This window comes from Phoenix dactylifera, chromosome 1 (genome assembly GCF_051530095.1).
Source record: "Phoenix dactylifera cultivar Ajwa chromosome 1, Ajwa_hap1_PhDact_Kaust_v1.1, whole genome shotgun sequence".
Classification (NCBI taxonomy): Eukaryota; Viridiplantae; Streptophyta; class Magnoliopsida; order Arecales; family Arecaceae; genus Phoenix; species Phoenix dactylifera.
In genome coordinates this window covers 46,625,382-46,637,226 of record NC_143190.1, presented here as the reverse complement: position 1 = coordinate 46,637,226, position 11,845 = coordinate 46,625,382, and the positions used below count along the sequence as shown (strand labels likewise).

At 36.5% G+C, this 11,845-nt stretch overlaps 1 protein-coding gene and 1 long non-coding RNA gene across 7 annotated transcripts; both read right to left on the bottom strand.

Annotated features, from left to right (window-relative positions):
* Positions 1–452: 452 nt before the first annotated feature.
* LOC149768702 (uncharacterized) lies at positions 453–898 on the bottom strand. Its single transcript, XR_016396096.1, has 3 exons — positions 827–898; positions 681–729; positions 453–545 (listed from the first exon to the last, which is right to left on the bottom strand). It is a non-coding gene; the product is annotated as an uncharacterized LOC149768702 (long non-coding RNA).
* Positions 899–1,804: 906 nt separating this feature from the next.
* On the bottom strand, positions 1,805–5,127 carry LOC103705604 (uncharacterized). Of its 6 annotated transcripts, none has more exons than XM_017842382.5 (9): positions 4,870–4,996; positions 4,269–4,295; positions 3,862–4,129; positions 3,154–3,225; positions 2,925–2,992; positions 2,658–2,808; positions 2,471–2,563; positions 2,295–2,384; positions 1,805–2,164 (listed from the first exon to the last, which is right to left on the bottom strand). In XM_017842382.5, exons 3-9 carry the CDS (start codon positions 4,117–4,119, stop codon positions 2,072–2,074), a joined length of 825 nt encoding a protein of 274 aa, XP_017697871.3. In that variant the 5' UTR covers positions 4,120–4,129; positions 4,269–4,295; positions 4,870–4,996; the 3' UTR covers positions 1,805–2,071. The 6 variants fall into 6 exon arrangements, with proteins under 6 accessions (XP_017697871.3, XP_008787604.3, XP_008787606.3 ...); XM_088703816.2 differs by having other exon boundaries at positions 1,869–2,164; positions 2,483–2,563; positions 4,870–4,985; XM_008789382.6 differs by lacking the exon at positions 4,269–4,295 and having other exon boundaries at positions 4,870–5,127.
* Positions 5,128–11,845: the final 6,718 nt, after the last annotated feature.

Here is an 11,845-nt window from a genome sequence, read left to right as displayed (position 1 = left end):
TTGCCAGTGTATGGGAGTCCTCTATTCGGTGAATAAGATGATGGAAGAGAGGATTTCTGTGATACTAGAAAATTTGGAACTGGCTAATCTAGCGGATCTAAACGAGCTTTACGTTCCTTTTCTAAAAATTAAAAGGATAACGGTGAGATCCCCATCTATTACGGTTACGTTGGAAAAATGCTCGGCAAGCAATATCTGCTCAAAAATAAAAACCTAAGCGAGTCAACAAGGCCATTCCAGGGCCTCCTCCCAAAATGCCGGAATGCAGAAAACACCTCGAATCTAACAATAGTTTAGATCAAAGGGGCCAGGATGCACACGGGAAGTTTCAATTACAGAGGAGCTCTGGAGCTTGTAAGTTTCTATATTCTAGGTGCTATCTATTCAAGCAACAATTTGATAAATAGACTGAGGATTTCAAGATTTGATTTCTTCATAGTGATGAAATTTCTTTCCTTACACCTCTTTTCTTCTTTCTTCTAATTGTTGCTTTCTAGTTCTCGAAGCCAATTTATACAGACCTCCGGACCTATCATCAGCTGTTGCTGTAGATCATGAAATATTTTTAGGGGCCACGTCAAATCTATAGACATACTTTAAACACTATAATTTCAGCTAATGTTCAAGTGCTTAGACTTGCTTTCTTTACTCTTAAACATGATAACTTAAAATTTGGTAACCTGAAGTTAAAAAAAGTCTACCCTTGGTTAGCTATCCAGCATCCAAACCCTGCCTTACACTGTCCACACACATCAGTGCCTAAAATTGATGAATGAGCAATAAAGTACATTCTTGGATGCACAAACCGTCAAGAGTGAGAACATACTCTAAATCACCTACAGAATATTAAGTGGCAGTAGGTATCAAGTATTGCTCCACCTGCGCGAGAGACAGACCAAAAGTATAAATAGCTCAGAAAAATTCCATCCTGGTAAGGAAAAATGAGCTTAAAGTATCCACTTCTCAGTACTCTGAACTGGGAGTGGCATCTGGGCGAGTGAAGAAGTAAAGTTGTCAAAGGATTCAAGGAGTGGAGGTGTATCAAATTAAGAATCCAGATATGAAAATATATATTTATAGTGACAAATGACACTCAATCTAGTCATTACATTACTAATGAGTCCATGATATAGGATTGGGAAAGGAAAAAAAAAATGAAAGAACAATAAATTGTCGAACTGAATTTGATGTTGATAAAAATAAAGCTGTAAAGAAACTTTGTTTTAAAAGGGATCGAAGCATCAGAAAGTGGATGCCAAAATAAGAGGGAGATTTGCAAAGTGCATGTGACCATGATCCACAAATCTTCTCTCAAAGGTCAAGTTCTTCCACACCTACCAGCCAATCCTCTTGTCTAGATACTTCACAGATAGCTCCTCTTTTATCTCTAATCATTGTGGCTCCAATCTAAGAGGCAAGAATACATTCTCTATTAAAATCACAAACCTCCTAGCCTTGTTCCCTGAAGTTTCCCCAAGCTCTTAAATCTTCTCTCTTCCACTTTTATTTCACTTGATTCAGAAAAGAGGAACTTGTTGCACAGTATACCACCAATGCGCTGGCAGACTTTTTAAACCACTTGAATGGGTGTGAATAATTGTGTCTTCTTTAATTAATAGAAAGTGTATACAATTCATCAAGTTTTTTCCAATGTCTTAAATTTTCTTTGTACACTTAAGTGTTTCCAAGCTCTTAAATTTTCTGTTCTACACTTTCATCTTACTTCATTCAGAAAAGAGGAACTAGTTGCAAGAAAACTACCTTGTATCAAAGTGCTGGCATACATTTTACCAATACCTGAATCGGCGTGAATAATTGTGCTTTCTTTAATTAATCGAAAATGTATATACACTTCATCTTTAGGTATCTTAAGCGAGGGGGCATCATTTGGAATGTCAAAACTATTACAACATATTTATATATAGACAATCAATATGATGCCTATTTTATATGTAGTTTCTAGCTCATGATAATCCATCTGAAGCTTAAGTTTTCTCAAAATGCTAGCCCCACAAATTCCATTTGTTCATTGCACATATTATGGAGCCAACACATCTGCATTCAGCTCTCCCTAGTAGACACGAATGATGTGTGGTTGAGGATGCATAGGTTGCGGTCGCCCATTCTCTGTTTCAGATGCTAAAGTGGAAGCTCCATCTGTCTCCTAGAATATTAACAAATAATAGATAAAAGGCTTCCATTTCAGGAAGAGAGGCAGATACTCGAAAGACCAAAAGAAAAGACAAATGTTTTTCAAGAATCTCCAGTCACCAGGGAAAGGTAACAAGACATGCCTGCTGCTGGCGCCGGCAGTGAAATGTGGTAACTGCTCTCAACATTATATAGAGAGGTAGGATAATTCCAACAGTCCTCAACAGCAATAACTAATTCAGAGTCAGATCATCAATTAAAGCAGTGAATTTCTGTAAGCTCATCTAAGAAGTGTTAAAGAAATGGAAGGAATGTTTACCGTGAGACTTACTGCGAGCACTGGTAAAGAATACTGTTCGGCTCCATTCATAATAATAGGAAGCGTATGGCGAAGAATCAAAAGAACCATGAACTGGAAAGAAGGATTTAAAATTGTGAATTAGATGTTCAGATATGATCTGCATGCCACAATGGAAATTTTATATAGTTTAGTGAGAAAGACTCACAATTACGGTGATCAAGCGACAGTACATAATGCTTCTTGTGTTTGAAGCTGAATAATCCCTGTAGTCAGGACCTGCAATATCACGATCTGACGGAGTCATTGTTATATATCGATGATTGTGGACATCGCGCTGAGAAACCTCCCAATTTCCCCTGATATAAATATCATAAGATTGTATTAATGACAGTTACCTTTTTTTTTATATATATATATATATTATTATTATTATTATTATTATTTTGGGGGGGGGGGGGGGGGCAAAAGATACCTGAAGTTCATTGGGATACTTCCATACAGAAACAACTTCGGAGGGGCAGTGTAACCTGGCTTGAATTGCTGGACCACATAGTAACACAAGAGCTTCAGTCAGTGCACTATTATTCTAAGAGTAAAGTTGCAGAGTATAAATTATAACTATGTAAGAAGAAAAGAATTACGAAGAGAAAATAAAACTTTTTGCTGAAAAAAAAAGAAAGATGAGAATAGATAAGTATCACCTGTAGGCATATCTCACACATGGTGTCACCCTTCTCGTTGCACCACCTTTGAACACATCTGCGGTGAGCATACTGAAAGATACAAGGAAAGGTTACAACTAGATAATGAGCATATCTTCAGTTCTTTCACATGTCGTTAAATGAGCATTGAAACCAATTCCATGGCATTCTGCACATAGATAATGTTACCTAGAAGGCTGAGTTCAACAAGTTTTCACATACTTTATCAAATACACCCCCCGGCCCCCAACCCTAAATTCATATATCTCCCACTGTCGTAAGCACAGTTCTTCATTTAAAATTAAAGCTAGATCAGATACCGTGATAGCATCCAAAAGATTACTGTTGTTTTGTTCTCTAAACAAATCACTTTATGCATGCCTGAATAAAAAATTGCATTGCATTGCGAAAACTAAACTATTTTGCCGATTCAGGAAAAAAGAGTTCAATTGTACATGCTGGATATGAATTATCCTCAACGGACACTAAGAGGACTTCTCGTTCCATGTTTACTCTATTAGCTGAGTTGTCTATCACTAATTTGTTTTGTATTCATCTTTAAAAACCATAATTAAGCTGCTGTCTGAAGATCAAATTTGAATAGAAAGCCTTTATAACAGACAACCTGAACATGAACAACAGATTCCAGTCCAAAAAGCTCATCTAATCTAGAAACATATATCAAAATTAAGGGTGGATCCAATTTACCCTTAAGCTTCCAGAGCAGGAGCAGGGGATCTCCATGTTGGAGTCCTCATCCTCATCATGGCAAATTCGACACTGCACCAACTTCTCAGCCGATGTCCCATCCCTGACATTCTTCTTTGGCAGAAGGTCAATCTCCAGCTCCACCATCGAAGCTGAATCAGGAGACCCAACAGCGGCATCGTTTCTGCTTCTGATGGCGGCTTCCAGCGTAGACTCGGTGAGCAAGCGGTCCACCAACAACACAAAATGGTCGCCCATCCTTTCACAACTACAGAGGAACAGCACTCAGTTACAAGCTGAAACTTAATAGCAAAAAGAAAAACCCAACAAATAAGTTTTCATGCACTGAAGTTTGGAGAATTATGAAAAATAGTTATTGAAGCTAATGTTACGGAGAAAGATGATACCTTAACAAGAAGGGAATAATGATTAAGCTACAAAGGGGGGGAAAATATAAAAAGAATAGAAATGTCAACCATCAAAAAAGAGACGTGGAAGATAAACATATTAACTGAATGAATAAAAACAAAAATAATATAGTAGAAATGAACATACAAGGAGAAGATGATGGTAATTATAAGAAAAGGGAGCAAAGCGAAAGGCCTGTGAAAGGAGCCATCTTCGTAACAAAGAAGAGATAAGAAACATATATAGTGCACCAGAAAATCAAAGAAGACGCGCTAAAATCTTAAAAAAAAAACAACAAAGAAAGAAAAATTGGGAAGAAGAAAACCAACCGATAAAAATACAATAACATCTTCAATGAACGAAACTAAGAATCGATTTAAGATCCTAATCTAAGATCGCAAACAACAAAATGAAGGAAATTGTGCATCGAAAACACGCAAAAAGGCGACAAACTTTGAAAATTTCCAAAAAGGCGGCGCCTTTATAGATGGAAACAGAGAAGACATATCCAAAACCATTTGATAGGAAAAAGAACTATTTAGAAGAACGAACCCCAGAAAAGGAAACAAGTAAACGGCCATGAAAGGAAGGAGTACCCACCAGAAGAGAGAAGAAAGCGCGCGAGAAAAAGGCGGCAGCTTTTCTACGGGTTCCAAAGCTCTTCCCTTTTCTCCTATAGAGACTGGCCAAAGAGACTTACGAAGTGGGATTCGGATATCTTAGAGTGAAGGAAGGAAGGAAGAGAGGGAGAGAGGAGAAGGAGAGGAAGTAGGGAATTGGGGTGGAAAGAAGAGAGGGCTTTAAGAAAGAAGCAAGAGATGGAGTGCGGGCTTGGGTCATTACTGAGAACTCAGAGCCAAAGGCCTTCTATTTTTCTTCTCATGTGATAAACGCAACAATTCAGAACCTCACCAAAAATTAAAAATTAAAAATTAAAAATTAAAAATTAAAAAATATTATTTAATTTTTTTTTATTTTATATAAATATTTAAAATTTATTTAATATATAACTAATATAGGACTAAATATATATTCATATAGATTCTCGTGTAGGTCCTCTAGTCTATATAAATTATAGAATAGATCGTTTTAATATTATTTAAAACATTTCAATGCCATATCCAAAAAAAACTAGCTAGAATGTATTATTTAAGTTTCTCGCTTCTATATAAATATCTAAAATTTATCTAATGCATAACCACAAAATATATACTTGTATAGGTTCCCGTAATATATAACCATGACTTTAAAGTTTATACCTAGATATGAATATGCTCAGTGGGCAGCTAGTGTAAACTTTTACGTTAAAAATAGTAATTATAGATAAAAAAATGATATGGCATGCCCACCCTCGAAGCACCATCCTGGTATGTTACTTTTTTTCAATTCCTATTATTCTTGCTTTTTTTTTCATATTTATTGATTCCAATGGCAATATTTGTTCTACTCGTCTCCTCTGATATTTATTTACACTACTTCCATCCTCGACTCACATGTCTTATCCTTCATTTCACCTCTCCCTCATTTCTCCCCTCTCAATGTTCTTTCACTTTAAGGTATTTATTGGCATGCAAAATAACCCATCCCGCAATCCAATATGGTGTTACTCTTTCATTTGTCTAGCCTTTTAGACTTATTGAGTTTGTGAGAACCATATAAGATAGGCTATAGATATATTGGGCATATGAGGGTGGTTAAGTTTCTCCATGATCTACTGGATGAGTAAGTGAGACAATGAGAAAGAGATTATGGTTGAATTAAATCATAGATTACGAGTATTTTGATTTTTTAGCAAGAAACATGCCATGAATCTAACTACCATACTATCATTGTTAAGAAAGGAGGAAACTAAAGCACTAGCTTAGATAAATGTTTACGTTTGACAATCCTACTGCACTAGTGGTGGTGCTCTCCTAATTATGACCTGCAACAATATCTTTCTCCTACATCAATTAAAGATTAGAATGTCTAGATAAAGGATCAAATCAGATGATTTTGCCTAAGCAACATTCTTTTTCTAAGATTATTTAGCACAATTCAACTTCATTTTGTTGAACATTCAAATGTAAATCATAAATAATTTGTTTAGTTTGAGATGGTTAGGCCCATGAACTTGATTGCTTGCAAAGGACATAGCTTGTATCAAATTATATTGAAGGTTATTTTAACCATGAAAAATGGCTCCAAAATTAGGATCCGACAGGATTTCCTTACAGACGTAGTTGTGCCTCGCTTTCGAGTGCAAAACCACACGCAATAATTAGATTGGTTTGAGATTATTTCACTCAAATTCTATAAACAATATCAATCAATACACGTGCAAATGTTGCTTTACTCTTGTATTAAAACATTACTCGGTATACGTATTTCAATTATTCTCTGATGTTGAACGTTTTAATCTTGTTCTCAATAAAGAAATTCTATTTTAGAAGGCTTCTATACTTTCATCCATTTTTTTTTTGGTTAAAAGCGGCTACTCATTTCATATAACTCTGACGTGAGTACACTCAGCCATATCGCGGGACAGTAAGAGATACAAAGAGGGATGGATGTCCGACACAGACGTCCACTGAAAATCCCCGGAGTGCCGGGTTACATAGGAGGCGACCCAGTCTTGGCTGCTCCTCTTCATCCCCTCTCCTAAATGCATTCACAAATTATTGATAAAGCTTTGTTCCGAACTCATTAGATATTATTGTTTTGTTCAATTATTGGTTACTTATTAGACAAGGATCGACCTAATGCACCCATTTTTGAAGTAAATGATACCAGTCCATTGCATGATGAAGAGAAGACATGTGACATTAGTTTCTCACAACACATGATTATTATGTTTAGTTATTAAATTATAGCTGAGATCACCATTTATTGAATTTTATTTTTTCGGGGCCGCCCTCTTGGATTTTTTAATCGCTTGCCATTGCCGAAATCAAGTGCTTGTTAGGAAATCGGATTGGTCAATGAAGCTGACCTAAGTCAGAAAATGAGATAACCATTTGAATAAACTTGTGGTTGGTTTGGTTGGCAAACCTCCCTCAGCTAATGATGTAATCAGCCTCCCAATCCCTAATGGCGAGGAGGGCTTTGATGACCATGGCCTACGCTGGGATCTCATGTGATGGTGTCTTATTGTGTGGTTGAACCACCTGCCACCTCCCCAATACCACAAACCATTCCGGGCCTAGTGAGTGTGAGCCACATGTGGGTCCACTCTAGAAGGTGGACTTGCTCTTAAGGTTGCATTGATGTGAGGGAAGGGATCGCCTTATCCGTGGACTGGGTCAGCATGCCGGCGAGGTCCTTTGGACACATCAGGAACCTCTCCTCCATCGCTTAGTCATTTGTTGTATCTTGATTCTGCTGGCTGTACTCAACCTAGAGTAGTGTGAGCAGCCGTTATACCAAAAAAAAAAAAAAAAAAAAGGAGGAAGGGATTGCACTCACGGTAGCCGGACTAAAACTTGTTGGATAGGATGGAGGGGAGCTAAATATTTTATTTTGGAAAAAAAAAGAGGTGGGATTTTATTTTTTTGATAAGATGGATAGGATGTACAACTCTAATATAAATATATCTAAAAAAATCAAAAGATAAAACATGGTAGAGGGAAAGAGGAGTCGTCTCCTAGTTGTCTACAAGCAACTTTCAGAATGTTGAGCCACATAAGGAGCAGGAGCCCTGGATGTTTGTCTCATCCACTTCTACACCTAGGACAAATGTAATATACTTAATTATATTTAATTAAATATAATAATTATCAATAATTGGATCTCTTTTAGGAGAAGTTCGAACTCAATATATTAAATTATCAATAATTGGATCGGATTGATTCGTTAATCTTTAATGGACTGATCAATGGACTAATAGCAGTGGTTTGGCATTTAAATTTGAAGACTAAGAAGGATTTCTACGAAACAAGGAATTTGGGCTAGCATTGAAGAACAAAGGGCACTAATGAAAAATAAAAAAATAAAATTGATTTGCTTGGAAATTAAAGCACAGAAAATAATTTAAAATGGACTTTTAGAGACTTACAAAAAAAAATTAATGGATGTTCTGGATCTCAACATAAATTCCGAGTGCCAATGGATGACATAACAACTATAGATCTGGTTGGTGAATTTGATCACTTTGAAGAGTTTATTCATAAATTTTTATTTATATAATCATCTGCAGCAAAGCTGTAATAGAGCGACCCAAAAAGCCATGCATCTCTCATGATGCCTTTTGCTCTGCACTAGTTTGAATCAAGCTTCCTCCCTTGTCTACTAGTAGAGATGAGATAATATTGATGGTAGACAAATTGGGTTGCAACATCAAATAGAAGTAAAACCTATAATATGATAGTGCGTCTTTCAACTTCCAAATTAAGTTTGTTCAAGTAACTAATAGTTATTGTATATGATACACAAACTGCAAGACAATGAGGTAATATCGCTTACATATATATGTCAATAACCTATGTCATTATGGATGTCTCTCCAGTAAAATTATGTATGAAAAAAATATTAACTAACATGTACCATATATACTCGACCCAAACAATATAAGAAACGTGTACATGAAAATGCCTTGATTACTGTGGGCCCACTTAACCCCTAATTTATGCCATGCAAAGAGAGCACTAATTTGTCTTTCTTCTTCTTTAAACTTTTGGATGAAACAACATAATTCTATATGATCTTCGTAGAGAAATGCTACATTTATATATGTAGATAGATGTGGGGTGGATAGACTTCGGAGAGAAAAGTCTAGATAGAACAGCAGCTGGTATATATCGAAGCAAATCCCACTCTAACACAGTCGAGGAGTAGTAATAAAGGGTAATCATGCAACAAGAACCAGTACTTCCATTGCTACGTAAAGATAGAAAGCCTTGGTCTGTAGACCATTTTCTTCACCCAACTGTTGCTGCATGGCTTTCCCTTCCCATGGGTGTTTTGAAACTAAACTTTGATGGGGTTGCAGCGGGTTACGTGCTTAGAGACTCTAATGCCAATCTTCTTTGTATAGCTGGTCGCCCGTTATCTCCATGCACCATTCCTTATGCTGAGTTAGTGGCAGCCTGAGTTTTGAATTACCATGCTTCACCATTATGGATTAAAGGCGACTCAACTACTATTATTTCATTTCCGAACTCATCACACAAGCATACGGCCCTCTCTAACCCTCTGTTGCAGGATATCTTTGCTTGGAAGTGCTCCCTGTTCACTTTTACAGCCACCCACATAAGAAAAACTGGTAACTTCGTAGTTGATTGGGCAGCAGCTGGTGGACTCCGCAACGCCTTCTGTATTGCAGGGGCAGCAATCTCATCAACCCCTTCCGATCTTCAGTATCTCTTGTGGAAAGATCTGCTCATATAACGTACTTCTTACTTCTGTAACTTTTGCTTATGCCCGGTTTGTATCAAAAAAAAAACAAAAGCGACAAGAACCCTGTCCCTTGGCCATACATGATAAAAGATTTCAGAATGAAGTAAAGAGAAGGAAAGGTTCAATCTTTGTGTGGTTGGGTTGCAGTCACTTGAAAAAAGGGGAAATATATGTTCAAGTAGAAGTTGCACACGCGTCGCCAGCTCCTTCATGAAATCTCACAAAGCATTATCTGTTTGCTTGCTTTGAGAATAGTGATCCCTTATATGGTTTCTGACTTGATATTAATTATCATACTTAACATGATCTGGCTACTGTTTTTAACCATGAGGCTCCAATGAGCAGTTAGGAAAGTGAGAGAGGTCATATTGGAGGTCCAAGTACCGTCAACCATGAGTAATAAGAACTGGTATTTTTAATATTGTAGCATGATTCAAACCATGGAAAGTTTCTACCACTACCAAAGCAACATTTTATTGATTAAATTAATCTCCAGCCACCATGTATCACCTATCTGCTGTAGCTCAGGTTTGGCCAGATGACGTGCTTTTGAGCTTTTTCTTGACTAAAATACGTAAAAACAGCCAATGTCTAGCTCCATTCTATGGTTTGACTTATTCGGAATTGCAAATTTAAGTTGAAGCTTTAATTTGGCTGCAATGAATGCTTGCTTAAAGCTCATTTTCCAAGGAACGAACCAAGTTTGAACTATTTTACTTAGGAATGCTTGGCTCGAAATCAACTCGTGATCAATCTCCCTCTCATGAGAAGAAATCAGAACTCATTCGACCAAAAACTAATTGTCTTTGCCAAAATAGTAAATATATGGGGATGGACTATGCTCCTTTTAAGAGAAGAGGATCAAACTAATAATGAAATATTTAAAATTTAAGATCCATACCATTGATTATGATTTATACTACTAAATTAAGCTACCTAAAAATCAAATATTATATATTTTAATGGTCTCTAATCTATGCATTATATAGATATAAAAATAGATAATTATCATTGTACTAATAAGCTAGAATACATGATAAGGCATTAGAATTAAGAATCCATTTTACTGATCATAATCTAAATATGTTATAATATATAAATTGAAAACCAATAAATTTTAATGCTTAGACTATAGCAAAATATGACCTTACATCATTTTAATCGCTCATTTTAAACTACCAAAACACGTAATTTTTTTTTTGTTTCTAATTATTTTTAATAGTAAGATTATGATCAGCAAATCTTTAATTTGAAGCTTTATTATTGATTCTAAACTCAAGAGGTTTCGATTCTCTCCTCTCTCGGAAAGAACAGAGTTTCAATTATATGGATTTGTTGAAACAACTCAACTACTCCTAAGGTCCAAATGCAAGAATACAAAAAATCAACCTCATGATTGTAAATCTCTGAGGAAAGTCCCATCAAAGAGGTTTGGTGGCCTCTAAGGATGGGTAGGAGTGGATGTGATGGAATGCACAATGATGTCAGGCACCATCTACCAGGTGAAATAATGAATCCCACGTCCTAATTCAATGATCATGGCATAGCCCAAGCTCGCAACGAGGGACCATCTCTCTTTCAAACCCCACTCAATTGTGCCCCCTCAAACAGGCATACTGCCCTGTTATTTGAACATCATTCCAGGTTCTGTAGACGTCTCCATAAAGGTGGTGTGGTTGGCCAACCCTGCTCTTTTTCTAAATTCCACAGGGTTTAGGGACATTAAGCTGATGGCAACGTCTATGGCGAGGAGTAATCCCACGATGAGACGCAAAGACCTTCGCATTATATGGCCTGAATTCAACCAGGTATCGTTAACTGCACTTATCGTACTAATCTAATCTTATGGCGCTTGGGCGAAGTACGAAATTGCTTGTTTGGATGCCCAACCGCTGGTGTCACCTAAGTAACAGCTTCAGAGTAGAGATTTTCAATTAGGGCCGTTGTATTTTTTTTTTAATTTTTTTTGCATGGATATCCTTCTAAATATCGAATTTTGCATGAATACCCTTTCAAAATTGATATTTGCATGTATACCCTCGTAAAACACTTGTTGTGTCATTCTATCTTTTTTTTTATTTTTATTTTGGCATATGTATCCAGACTATCTAATGGCGTTAAAAAATTAACGGTTTCAAATTAAAATGACTAAAATATCCTTAATGGATAGACATACAAATAGATCGTGATCCCGATAGTAAAA